The 14,790-nt window shown below is 31.9% G+C and overlaps 1 protein-coding gene across 1 annotated transcript in view; it reads right to left on the bottom strand.

The window, feature by feature from the left end:
- Positions 1–14,790, bottom strand: part of LOC121116187 (uncharacterized) — a 63,962-nt gene that overhangs the window by 7,920 nt on the left and 41,252 nt on the right. Inside the window, exon 3 of the mRNA XM_040710427.2 lies at positions 9,822–9,984. Coding sequence (XP_040566361.1) covers positions 9,822–9,984 — 163 coding nt within the window. The remainder of the gene's footprint in view (positions 1–9,821; positions 9,985–14,790) is intronic.

Here is a 14,790-nt window from a genome sequence, read left to right as displayed (position 1 = left end):
CATTCTATTAAGGAAGAGACACAAACGTCATATGCGACGTGTAAATATAAAAAAATAACTCAATTTTCATTTATTCTTAAAATTTTAATAGGTAAAGGGGCGTCTGCTGGGGGTGGGATGGAGAGAAGGAAGCCCACTCCCCCACAAAAAGGAATTTTTCTTTTTACAATATTTATTTTGGTCAGGATGAAAAAAAAAAAAAAAAAAAAAATGGCGAAAGTAGGGGTAAAAATCAAAAGTCATTGCTGCATAAAAATTATGCAGCAGAGCAAAAACTTCAATACTTGAATTTTTTTGTACAAAAATTTAGTTTTCTCTGAAATTTTTTAAACATTTAATATTATTAATGAAATTTTGAAATTATTTTTCCAAAAAGTTGATTTTTTTTGTGAACAACAGCGTATTTTTCAAATGGTTTACTAAAAAATTTAACTTAGATTTTTGAATTTTTTTTTTCTAAGCAATTTAATACTTTTAAAAAAAGTGTTATATTTAAACAACCTCGAGGTTTCACGCCTAACTGTCGAGAGAGCTATCAAAAAAATAGATGGAAAGAACCTTGTGAAGGTGAAGAGGACTCTTTTAACACCAGCAACGAAAGAAATGCTTCTCCTTCGTTGCAAGACTCTTTTGACCTCATTTTTGACACTTTTGCCCCCCACAGCCCCTGATGCCAACCCCCTCGACTACACCTTTTCGAAGCATGTCGAAGGGAAGGCATGCAGTGTCCTTCATCCAAACACTGTGGGCCATAAAACCACTCTTAGCCAGCAATGGGATGCAATGACAGAGGACTACATCTGCAGGGGATACCGGGCCTTCCACCACCGCTTGGAAGCCTTCATTATTACTAAGGGAGACAACCAACATTCATGATTAAGGGAGCTTAAGCGCACATCTATTACCTATTTAGTATTCTTTTGCCTGAAATTCTATTATTAATTAATAAATTATATCTTTTTGAAGTTTAAAATTAAAAGAGTTTAGATTTGAAGGGACCACTTGGTCTACCTCTAAGACTAAGATTTATTTTCACCTATTAAGATCACATATGTTACGATAAAAATGTATAAAATCAAAACAAAACCCTAAAAAAGTCTATTAAAATAACAGCATACGGTCGCCACATTTCCTTGATCCAAAAGTGAGAAAAATTCTCCGAGCACCGCTTCTTTACACTTTTTATGTTTTTATTTGTTTAAGAAAATAGAAGGCTGATGAGACCGTTGCAGCTCTATCCGGATTTACTACAACATCAATAGATCCGTGATAGCCCAAAGAGCCAAAAGTACCAACACTTCTCTGGCAAAAATACGGGTGACTTCTGGCCTGCCTTTAGCCCTAAAATCTACTCTCTGGACTTTGAAGTTTTGGGGCGTTTTGGAGAAGAATGTATGTTGCACCTATCATCCAAATTAAGATTCGCTACGAACTACCATTATAACAGCGTGGTATGCTATGGACACTGCCTTCATCGTCAAGAGCTACCAATGTGTTCACCTGCGTGTGGAGGCTATTATTGCCTTGAAGGAGGATATATTGAATAAAAAATAGAGTAGTGAAAAATATCACAAATTGGTTTTGAGTTGTCTCTTCTTGATTCTATAAAAATAACATTTTTCGTAATTGAGTGATCCTACTACAAATTTGGGGTCCCACTATGTAAAAAGTGTAAAGTTTTAGTTTCCACTCCGTATTAAACTCCATTTTCTTTTTTTAATGTAAATAATCTTTTAATGTCATGCTATTAAATTGGAAAAAATCATTATTATTTTTTTTTGTTAGAGCAAAATATATGTATAAGAAAAGAAATTTCATAATAGTTCATCATTCACTCGCAAGAACATAAACTAACCTATAGCTCCTAGGCCTAATTTATGTTAATATTTTCATATCAATGAAATATATTTTTAGATGAATTTTATTTCCTTTTAAAGGATATATTAATAAAGATATGAAAAAGTGTTTCAAGAGTCACGCTGAGGTTTTTTATGTCCTTGCAACCTTGAGTGTCCAAAGACAAATCCTTGTTACAAGTCATCGTGTAACTCACTTACGATTCCCCATCTGTTATAATTGTATCGTATCCTTGGCATCCCTTGTGTACATCATATTGCATTTTGTTGAGGAAAATATTTTACCAATAATTAATTAAATAAATATTTTCAATAATAAAATCAACTAACTAAATAAAAAAAAATGAATTACCAAGTTAAATATCAAGTCAATATTTAAAAATCAATATGGTCCTATAAATATAAACTTCTATATTTGCATCATCTTGCAAAAATGCATTTTCCATTATTGCAGATATTATTACTCATTAGTTAGTGTTGTGTCAACTCGAACAATTCTAAATTCGACTGAAATGATGAGTCGACTTCATATTTTATTAATTCACATGTTTTATTTTTTTCACAGACCCTTATTACATTTTTCGAGTTTACCTGCTGTTTCTGCGGTATTTCGTTATCATTTCTAATAATTTTTATATTTGAACATAGTCACATTGGAGCTCTAAACTCTTCTCCAGGCAATGCTCCTATCTATATAAATAGTGTTGTGTTGGTCCTTATTTAGGACCGATGACCCTGGTCTACTCCAGTCCAGTCCTCTACCACTTGTCGGTACATAAAGAAGGTAAAATGGATCCCTCCTGACGTCAATGAGGGTGTTATTCCTTTTTTAATTATTTCGTTATATAATAGAATAGATTATGCAACTACGTAACAATATAATATGTTTGTATTATAATGAAGAAAATCATTTTTTTGCAATATATGTGCAATAATCTTAATACATACTTCATATATTTTATTTGGCTTAATAATCCTTAAAATTTTTCATAAAAATATCCATGGATTATTAAGCCAAGGACCGATCCTAATGATAAACAGTCCTAAAGATCGATTAAAACGGTCCTAAGACTGGACCAATAGGACTGGTCTTAAGACCCATCCAGTCTGTAACTTGGCTTGGATCAGTGGATTGGGCATCAAAGAGACTATGTTGAAAGATTTTTTTTTTTTTCCTCACTCAAAGGACAGATAAATAACACTTGTGTTGATTTCAACTTTGGTGAGTAACTGTCAACAAATGCTAGATGAATGTGAGACTAGCTTTTATTTAAGAGTCTTGCCATTTTCCGTTGAGGTTTGTAACCCTCGTAGAACTATTTAATCCATATATCATGTATGTAGTAAAAAGGATGTACGGCGTTACCTTTGTAACACAAAAATACCCTTTGTATTTTTGTGTCATCTGACGATTCACTCGTCTTCTTTATACGTCATGGCTATTTAATATTTCTTTATTTTTGTTAAATAAACGAAGTAATAAGTTATTCCAAACTTATGAGTTACGCACCGATTAATAAGAACAGGAAGACTATTTCTATTATATATATATTGGGCATTTTATTATTCCTACGAAGATATTTTGGCTATCATATACAAATGTAAAGCTACGCTTTTAATAAAATATAACTAAGCATTAATATTATAATACAATATCAAATCAAATTCTATTTAGGATTTCAACATTAAAAAATAATATAATTTATTTTTAAAAATTGGGAAGAAAAACTATGAAATTTATTGTCTAGGAGTAAATAAGAGACAAAGCCGTTGGTATGATTGACTTATTTGGCTAACTACCAGATGATTTCGGGCCTTTTTTTTTTTCTTTTTGGAAGTAAGGTAGCGTGATACAAAAAAGGTAAGGACGTGTCCGGAATTAAATACAAATGACAATAACTCAGTAATAAGAAAATTCACTCTTCCGTTTGCAAACTCGTAAAAACGGACACGTTAAAGAAATGCATCCGATTTTCATAAGTATATAATATATATTATATAACAGGGTATTTGTACTGAATTATAAAATCTCAGAGTGTCTAAAAAATATGAATTCATGAAGCAAAAAATAAACTAATTTTGCAAGATTAGTAAATAAAAAAGTACAACTTCATAAGTAGAGGAGGTTTTTTTAGTTATAAAATTATCGGATGACAATGTTTCTTCATGTGTGATGTGAATAAAAAGAGTGGGGAGTATTCTGTGTGTAAGTATGGGAACCCTCTATCCAATCAAAACCTCACAGGATCTCCAATTGTAAAACCAATGAGGAAGTCGGAATTTCTGTCAAAAAAATCAAATATCTTCGTAGCATCATTTATGGTGATATAAACTCTGTACTGAGCTTGGATTTTTCACAATTTATAATGTTTTTTAAAATATATATTTACCGTTTAAAAATCCCATTTGTTTTTGCTGCGATACTAGCGCCGTGCATCAGCTGACAAGACATGTCAGATGTTAAACATGCACTATTTAATTAAATATCAATTACTAAATGCGTACTGGGAATGTATATTTACTTAATTTTTTTATTTTGCTTTTCCAATTTATGGACTAAAGTATATCTTTAATGAGTCGACTAGTTTTTGTCCGACTCAATTTGACGCAACACTACTCATAAGTACTAATGTGTTTCTTTCTAAAATGGCGTGATATTAAAAAAGTTCATTATATTGGTGATTATTGTGTATCCCTGATTAATTGAATCCATAAAAGTCTGATTGTGCTTATAGTGGGGGAGACAGGGACCAGTTGGAACACTTTTTGCTTATTCTCCATTAGTCCGAGTTGGTTTGACTCGGATGCGCCAAAATTAAACACAAAATAACAACATACAGTGGTAAAAATTTGTTATATTTGATCCCTTGCCGATTTTGTAAGTATGGCCACTGACAAAGAAAAGAGCGGACTATAATGTTATTGGTAAAATTATTTTAACAGTGAAATGTTCATTATATGAACAAAAAAAAAAAAAAAAAACGTTCGGAAGGTGATAACTGTTGAGTATAACAGCAAGAACACCATCCTCATCGTTAAGCACAGGGTTGGAAACATTATGTTTTGGGGTTGTAACTCTTATAAGGACGACTACAACGCATCGAAGAAAGGATAGATAGGGCCATGCACCATGGAAATATAGGCGTCATCTTCTTAAAAATGGATCATAGAGAGCCTTTCTAGCACGTAATAAAGGTGTGGCTCAAGAAGAAACACGTTAAGGTATTGGATTGGCTTGGCTAGTCTCTAGACCTTAATCCCATAAAAAATCTTGGTTTCCTTCACTCTATTTTTACCTCCGCCATCAAGGTTGAGCATTGGAAGTGTTTCCTCCCTAATAGTTAGTCAACAGGATTACAGCAAAAGTTACGAATCGATTTAAATCAAACTTGATTGGAAGATTATGTATGGTCACAGCAAGAGGCCATTAAGTTTAGAGAGTTCAAGGTATAAAATGCAATATCGACTATAGCTTTGGAACAAATTGAGAAACGTAATACAATTTGATTTTAGGCGGAGGTTTTGTGCTCTACTGAGCGCCCATTCTAGTTTTAACATATTTAGAAATTATACCAATGTGTAGTTTTACTACGAATTGCATTTGAATATGACCTGTTAAATGTTACCCCGTAGCTAGGGACGGTGGTAACCATTCAAAAAATTCAGTTTGGGTTAGAAAGGGAAAAAATAAACAAGATAATATTTGCTGATGAATTAATCACTAATACTTTTCATTATGGTGAATTATTAAGTATCAGGATACAATCAAGGTCAGGCCCAGTTCAGGTTCAGCGGTTCTATCTGTCTCAGTTCTCTCATATCAGAAGTTTCGGTCTCGGTTCCGGTCTTCGGTCATTATTCTTTATTATACATGCTCAGTTTGGTAACCAGCAGTTAAAACAAGGGGTGTCTCTAGAAAATTCGAGCCTACTAAGGGAAGCCTTTATTTTTTCCGCCCAAACAAGCCAAATGTTCAATCTTAGGCTGGAAGGACTCAAGCCAATAATAAAAATTCAAATATATAGCGTGTAAAGAAAGTGTAATGTATTCGTATCTCCTTCCCTCTTATTCTCTTATTTCTTATATTTTCTTGTATATATATATATATATGTTTGTAAAGTACTGTCTTTACCTCTATAAAAGGTAAATAGTTACCTTTTATATTATAAAAGGTAACTATTTATCCAGAGTTGGAAGAGGGTACATCGAGGGTAAATGATGTTTCTCCCAGGAGCAGACAGGGTACCTGTGTTCCTAAAAACCTCTGTAAGGGTGAATGATGTTTCTCCCAGGAACGGGCAGGGTGCTCGCGTTCCTAAAATCTCTGTAAGGGTGAATGATGTTTCTCTCCCAGGAACGGGCAGGTTGCTCGTGTTTCTAAAACCTATATGAGGAGTAGTGTTCTCTTTTCTCAGGTGCACGTCCTGAGAGCATGGCACGTCTATGGAGATAAGTTTTGTATATACAAGAGTAAATGGTTTGTCCGTACATGGTTATGAATGGAGCAGATCAATAGGCTCTATTCATGGAGCAGACCCGGGCTAAACATCGGCATGGATTTGGGGGGTAATATATTCGTATCTCCTTCCTCTTAACAATCATTATTGTTAAATTGACACCACTTATTCCATGGAAGCATGACGGTGGTGTACTTATTAGTAATTTGTTTACATATGCAAGGATAGTGGCGCAAATTTGTCTCTATTATTTTTATCAGTAGTTTTGTATATTCATTTATTTGTTATGACAATTAGTTTACTTGAGCCATCGAGTGGATATTGATGTTTTTTACTTCTTGAACAGAGGTATTTTTTTGCCTTTGTTTGTTTGTTAGTCACAAGGATTACGGTAAAAGTTAGACGTTGACTTCCATCAAACTTTGTATAAAGATTATATATGGTCACAGTGAGGAGATGTTAAATTTCAAGCTCAAGGAAACACCAAATGTAAAAAAATGCATAATCAAACCATTAATTTAGGTTTTTTTTACATTAGCTTTAGTATCCTTTCATTTTTAGGAGTATCTGTCTCCCCTAATATTAATATAATTTTGGGAAAATATTATATACGATTATATAAAAAAAAAAAAAAAAGACAGAAAGGACTTCATTAAAGATATAACAAAAATATAAAATCGAGTTACCAAATGTAATGGGGTGAAAAATTATATAATAATATGAAAAAGGGCTCTAAAATGATGGGAGAGGGGGGAAGTCCCCTTCTTATTATTTTTAAGAGGAGGGAGGAATACAAAATGACTCCTGTATTATGGAAGAAGTCAAAGAACGTAGAGAACGTATCTACACACACTATTCTCGTTTATAATGTATATCTTGTGTACAAGTAGACATATTGTACAACTTGTAACTTGTACACACTCTTTGTACAAGTTGAAACTTCTTGGTTCAATATTTATAGAAGACCACCAAACATTTCAATGGGGAATGATTAGTGTTCTATCAGTCATTGTTTAGGACGGAAAACTGATGTCTCGTTCATTTCAGTCTCGGTCTGGTTCGGTCCAGCTCTGCATATCGAACTTAAAAGCTTATAAAGTTCGAACCAGGATGACGTGTCTCAACTTTATTCCTACTTTTTTAAAATCAGTTCTAGTACTGTCAGTTCGAAGGACCGGTCCCAAGGACTGATAGGGCCTGTTCTAAGACTGGAATGGACCAATCAATAAGGACTTAGACAATAGATGATCGTTCTTTAATTAATAGTAGTTTGGGTGCCTACTCAAGGATGGGGGCGCCATCTTGCGAATATTGATTTTTTTTTCTTACTTTGGTCAACGTTACATTGATGCTATTTTTTTATATGATAAATTGAAGTTTTTCAGATTAATAAAACTTTGAGCATTCAGGAGAGTATGCAGGGGGTGGGTTGAAGGGCAGGCATGTAGACCCCCCAATATCCACATTTCCAATATATATATCTATATATTCTTCTAATTTTTTTCCAAAAAAAAATAATTTTCTGTGAATAGCTTTGGATGTTTAAATTTTTTTCCAAAAAATTTAATATTTAAAATTTAATTTTTCCAAATAAGGAATTTTTTTCTGGAATGCTGTGGATTTTGAAATTTTTTAATAAAATAATTTGTTTTGAATAACTGAGGATTTCATAAATTTGTTTCCAAAAGATTATAAATATATATATTTTTTTCCAAAAATTAATTTTTTTGTGAATAGCTCTGGATTTTTGAAATTTTTTTCAAACAAATTTAATGTATAAATTTTTATAATGAAATTTGTTTCCAAAAAAAAAAATAATTTTTCATTTTTTTACCAAAAACTGTGGATTTTTCAATTTTTTTCTGAAAACATTAATACTTTAAACTTAATTTTGTGTTTTTTTAAAGAAAATTTAAAAAACCATGACCCCCACCCATAAAAAAAATTATATATATACAGACGCCCCTAGCATTTAATCATTACAATTTACCACATAATACTTATCAATGAGTAATTGCTTCATATGGGACTTAAAATTGGTTCTGTCTAGTTCCGTCTCACTAAGAGGCGTTATTATTAGGATTTTTATGATTGGGGGTGATTTTTAACAAACATTCAACAATTTTGAAAGAAGTTATATATTTTAGTATAGCCATTTTGGTCAAACCACTAGTCATTAAGTAAGATGATAATAGGAGGCTTACTAATGTGAAATTAATGTTGGTTACTCATATTAGTTTGTAAAAATGTATAGTGAGTGGCGCTGCCTAGCGGCAAAATTATACAGCTCCATCAATAATAATATTATTTAATAGCAGTAAATGTTCAGAAACTCAAGTAATGCGAAACGTCGATATGCTAAAAGGAAAGAATTTAAACATTAATGTGGTCACCCTGGCAATTTGGAGAATGTTTGGGAGGAGATCAGCTATCATGACACTTCATTAGATTAGCTGCGAGCAGCTATGGAATAATGGCAATAAACACATTTGTATCTAGCAATGATGATATAGGCAATAATGACTTCAATATTGATTATCAATTCTACTCCGAGTCCATAAAAATCTTACTGTTATAATTCCACAACAAATCTTTAGGCTTACCCTTCGTCTTACACACCTCAGTGATTACTCTATACTTATAATTATCTCTTCAAAAATCAAAGAATAAAGATATAAAAAGATTTCATATTATTTTAGCCTCTTTGTATCACGCCGTTACAGTGATTAGATCACGCAATCGTTCTCCCAAAAAGATATATAAAAAACATGAAATCCTCTTGTAATTAGCCAAACCAGTCAATCATACCAACTACTATTTATCTCTCAAGTACTCCCATCATTGTCATATCATTACTCTGCAATATCTAAAATGAATTACACATATAAATAGATCAACAAAAATTATATTCCTCTCCTTTTGAAAAGGAGGATAATTATATAACAGCTGATTACTTTGTTTAACTTTCAAAAAGAATAAATTAGGAAATAGCCATGACGCATCAAGTAAGACGAGTGAATTGACAACTGACAACAAAATACATAGAGTATTTTTGTATTAGCGAGATAACGCCGTGGTATTTTACTCACATAGAGGGCGCTGTAAATTTTTTTCTCAGCATGTATAATTTTTTAAACAACCAGCTACAGACTCTCCCACCCCCCTGCGCATAATAAATATTTGGTTAGTTTGCTATTTAGTTATTGCAACTTGTACAACATTCAAACGTGTACAATGCTCCAACTTGTACAGTCACGACGTTTATAAAGGACGCTATTGATTTATATACATTCTGTTTTGATTCCTTTATCCCCAATTTGATACACTGAATTAATAAGGCTCCAATGAGTAGCTAATTTTATGGAATCATCCATCTCTCCAACCCTCCTAAATCCCATGTCTTTATCCCCCCCCATTCCCTACATAACGTTCCTCCCAAACGAATCGTTCAATCAAGTGTGTACGCAGTACAGTGTCTGCTGTCTCTGTTGTTAGTTAGCTAACTTACATATCTTTTTGTTCCTCTAGTAACTTGGAGAGTAGTTTATTATGGGATTGCACTTTTATCAAATCCGCTTGAAGATCCTGGATCGTTCTTCTTAGTTTATCAGATGAGGAAGGTCTTGATGGCTCTGGGCTACTTTCTCTCATGACTAATTTGTATTGGAGCTCTGTAAAAGTAAAAAAAAATATATATATACAAATTATGTAGTGAAATGGTTTTATGTCTACAAAGAAAATCATATTTAAAAAAGATGTTCTTGGAACTAGACACATAAATTATGTCTTTTTACTTTGAAATATATTCTTTTTGAAAAAGTTAAAACAATATACATATTTTTAATTCTTTTTTTTTTTTGTTCTAAAGTAATAATAGATGCAAATCATTGCAAACTAATTATAACATTATGACTATCGCTGAGTTCAGCTTAAGGGGTGGGCAGGAGCACGGTTTATCTAGGGAGTTCAATAGAAATATCATCATAACTCATTTGATTTTTATGCAAATCATTCTTAGTATGGGTTAATAATATACCTATATCTCAAAGTCATATTTACTCTATCTCTCAACCTTTTCCCCCTTAATCGTACCTTCACAACATTAATGTTATCTACTACTCTAATGTTATTTTGTTTATCAGCTGTTTATTTATTGATTTTTCCTCATGTTTTGACCATAGGGGATTGCAAAGAAGAAGTTGACGCAGTCGTTGTTGATTGATATTGTAGTAGAAATAAATAGTTATCTTAACAAGATAGAGGGCGCTTCAAATATTTTGATGTCCATTTCTGTATTATACGTTTGACCATAATTGTCTTTATTGACCTTTTCAGTTTTTATAGAAGTACAGAATGATTTCATACAAGATCTGGAGGGATTGGTGTATATATAAATATATTTTCCTTTGTTTTGGTCTACTAAACTTCGGCTTCAAAAAAAATTATCTTACTTTTTCTTTGTCTAAGCAATGTATATATTTTATCTATAAGGTCAATTTCTTGCCAATTGTTTTTTTTTAAAACTAAACGACAATCAAGTGATCTATTTTTGTATAATCACTTTTGAGATATAATGGATGATTATTATTTTTTCTTACGACGTAAGAAACCTTTGTGAAATCATGAAGGTTGTGTAGCTACTTATAAAGTAATTATTGATACTCTCAGCGCCCCCTAGCAGACAAAAAGTATGAGTGACTTTATCGCATGTTTGTCAGCTGTGTATCTATCTACACTTGCACCTTATTAGTGTTTCTAATACCTTGTGCTACCTAACTAGAATATAAAAAAAAGAATGTATTTCGTTGTTAGCTGTCGATTTTTTCTGTTTTTTCCCCCAAATTTGTATTTTGAGCGTTGATTAATTGTATTTGAATTAGTTTGTGCCAATGCAGATGACGAAATCAAGAGGATGCCTATTTGTTCATGTATAGTTGACTGTGTTATGAATTTTTTCCCGCCAAACTTTGCATTGTCACGTACGAGGGTGGGCTGAAATGTTTCAGATATAACAAAGATACGAGATATTTTTCCTAAATTTTTATTTTATTTTCAAACATAGTCGCCATGTAACTCTACACTTTTCTACCAGCGTTGCTCACATCTCTGTAACCAGTCCAAATATTTCTCTGCAAAATAATTGTTCACAAGACACTTTTTGTCTTTGCCTTAATTACTCAAAGTTTTTGTCCGTTTTCACAAAAACACTCAGATTAACTCATTCAAACGACTGTTACAGAATTACTGCGCGTCCAAAATGGCAGACACTTTGGTGAGTAACTTTGAACAGATATTAGATAGATGTGACTAGCTTTTATTTACATGTGCTGTCATCTACACGTTGGAGTTGGCGTAAACTCTTCAAACTCCCTCATATACTTGGATATTAGTCTATAACTAACTATGAAGCTTCTATTAATTCATTATTTTAATGGAATTAATAACAGGGTAAATTCTGCAATGGTAAGACAAAGTTGCATACATACTGAGAGAAAACGATAGGGTGACGTCATCTGTGGTATAATAAGAAGCGACATCTGGCCTGTTGTGAGAAAAATATATTAATAAGACAAGGAATCTACTCAAGTTAAATGGAGGGTATCGGAGTGTGTGGGATGTAGTCCCCTTCAAATTAAGGAATTTTTCCTTTTGACTAGAAAATTGAATAAATGATTTTTTTTTCAAAAACTAAATGTCTTTAATTTAATTGAATTTTCTGAAAATTTTTTCCAAAAAATGTTATTGCCAATGACTACAAGATGATTTAAGGTCTCTTTTCTGTTTCTTTCTGGAGAAAAGGTTGCGTGATACAATAAAGGTATCGACGTGTAAAAAGATTACTTATGTGAAGGGAAGAAAAAAAATACATATGTAATGAAGGAAAGGGGCAAAGTACGTCATCTGTAGTATCCTAAAAAACGACAACTCCTTGAGCAAACATAACATATTTCTGTTCCCTGCATCCCATTTTCACTGTACATTGTTTTATGGGTCCCCAAAAAAGAATGTAAGTATGTAATATATACAAAAATACATACGCTTGTACAAATATTCAAATTAATGAATATTTAAATATTATTTTACAAATTTGTTTCCTAATTTTTATAATATATTTTGTTAATTTATTCACATATTATTTATAAAAAACCAACTCTGGTTATTTATGCCATAATTAACTACCATGCATATATTAAGTTTTATCGTCATAACAACCCCTGAACTGAAACCACCAGGCTTTAATATGCCCCCTCCCCCAGAAATACTCTCATTCTTTCAACGATTTTCTCACAGTCCATGATGAATGCAATACATCAAATGAAGGAACCTACTACGGATGCAGAAAATGGAGGATGTATAGATCGTTTTCAACTGACTTCAGCATTGTGGTTGATATTGGCCATCTTTTGGAAAACATATACATTTGATCCTAGGTAATTCTGCCTACGGCATTCTGCCTTAAAGCCATATTGCCCCAAGGATATAAATAAATGAGATTTATAAGTTATTTTTGGTTAAAATTAATGTTCCTTTCAAATTTTGTAATCATAATATTGAATGTATATAACTATAAAACACATTAAATACTGGGGTTCGGTTGGAAAAATGGTGGAATCACGTCTCAAAATGTTAGTACATACATTTTAATAATACAAGTTTATTTAGACCGCAGCCGTGTACTTCGGACATATCCTATCTCGTCAAAAAAGTAACTATTCAGGGACGTCCGTAGGGGACGAGCTTCCAAAATTTTGTGTATTTTAATATTTTCTTTGAAAGTTTTGCCGAAAAAATTTATTTTTTTTGTAAACAGCTGTGGGCTTTTGAAATTTTTTCCCAAAAATTTAATTGTTTGTGAATAACTGTTAATTTTTCAATTTATTTTCTACTAAGTTTAACTTTTTTTGAGTAGCTGTGGATTTTTGAAATTTTTTTCGAATTTTTTTGTGAACGGCTGAGAGCTTTTAAATTTTTTTTCCAAAAATTTAATTCTTTGTGAATAACTGTTAATTTTTCAATTTATTTTCTACTCAATTTAACTTTTTTTGAGTAGCTGTGGATTTTTCGAATTTTTTAATTTTTTTGTGAACGGCTGCGAGCTTTTGAATTTTTTTTCCAAAAATGTAATTGTTTGTGAACAACTGTTAATTTTTCAATTTATTTTCTACTAAATTTAACTTTTTTTGAGTAGCTGTAGATTTTTGAAATTTTTTTCGATTTTTTTAAATTTTTTTGTGAACAGCTGCGTGTTTTTGAATTTTTTTCCCAAAAAATTTAATTGTTGGTGAACAGTTGTGGGCTTTTGTATTTTTACCCCCCAAAAAAATAATTTTTGAATTTCTTTTCATTATTTCACAAATAAATTTAATCTTTGGAATTAAAAAATTTTTTTTTTTCCTAAAAACAAGCCCCCTTTCTCCACTCCCAAAAAAACAAACAAAAGATGTAATCCTGCGGACGCCCCTATTTTTGTATTAACAAAACCTTTTACTCTTTAGATCAAACTTATAGAAAGAAAAATAGAATGTAAACGATCCTAAAGGAGATGAAGAAAACGAAAAAAATCAAAAACCAAATCACTATTATTTCCTCATTAAATCCTTCATCACATCTGTATCTCTTTTTTCCTAGACATGTGCATATCTTTTGATTCTCCTTAATGCAAAAAAAAAAAAACAAACAAATAAACACTCTCAAGGTTGGAATAAAGGAAGGTAACATATTATATAAATATGTTAGTGTGGCTCCTAATTTTTTTTATGAAATGTAGGAGAGATAATTTCACAAAAATTTTTTCTTATCCATAATATCAGGATCTAAGATGTAGCCCTTCAAATGAAGGAATTTTTGAAAAGGAAATTTTAATGGAAAGATAAGGGATTTTTTATAAGGATTTCTTAAAAAGAAAAGGTCATTGCCCCCCAAATAAAATCCCTCGACTGTTCCCGAATATATGAGCTATATTGATGAATATTAAGAGTCGTAAAAGTGTGTAAATTTCATAACTTTTTGGAAAAATATAGCCTTTATATTTGAAAATAGACAATATAATTCACAATGCAACAATTTGTGAGAAATAAATAAATTTTTTCAAAAATTGTTGAGTAGTTGTCCTTTAAAATAATTATTTGGTATTAAAAAATGATAAATAAAGTATAGAATTATAAGTGAATTATAATTGGAATCTACCCTTTTTATTAAATATGACTTCCCTCAGACTCGATGACGCCTTCCACTCTTTTGTTGAAGGGCACAACCCTTGATATGGAGTCCAAAGATCTCTCATACACGTGAGGCTTGTTGCCAGCCACTCTCTCTACCTTTGCCATGAAGCAATAATCCAAAGGAATTACATAAGGGATCTTGGAGTGTTCCAATGTTCTTGGACACATTCAAAAGAAGGTTGTCTCTAGACAACCTCTTCTCCTTTGTGGCCGTTGTAATGAGATGTTTCTTCCTCTTCGGTCTTGATTTGGCTC

The sequence above is a fragment of the Lepeophtheirus salmonis genome, chromosome 4 (assembly GCF_016086655.4).
Source record: "Lepeophtheirus salmonis chromosome 4, UVic_Lsal_1.4, whole genome shotgun sequence".
Classification (NCBI taxonomy): domain Eukaryota; kingdom Metazoa; phylum Arthropoda; class Copepoda; order Siphonostomatoida; family Caligidae; genus Lepeophtheirus; species Lepeophtheirus salmonis.
The sequence above is the reverse complement of the archived record's forward strand: the minus strand, read 5'-3'. Positions and strand labels throughout refer to the sequence as shown.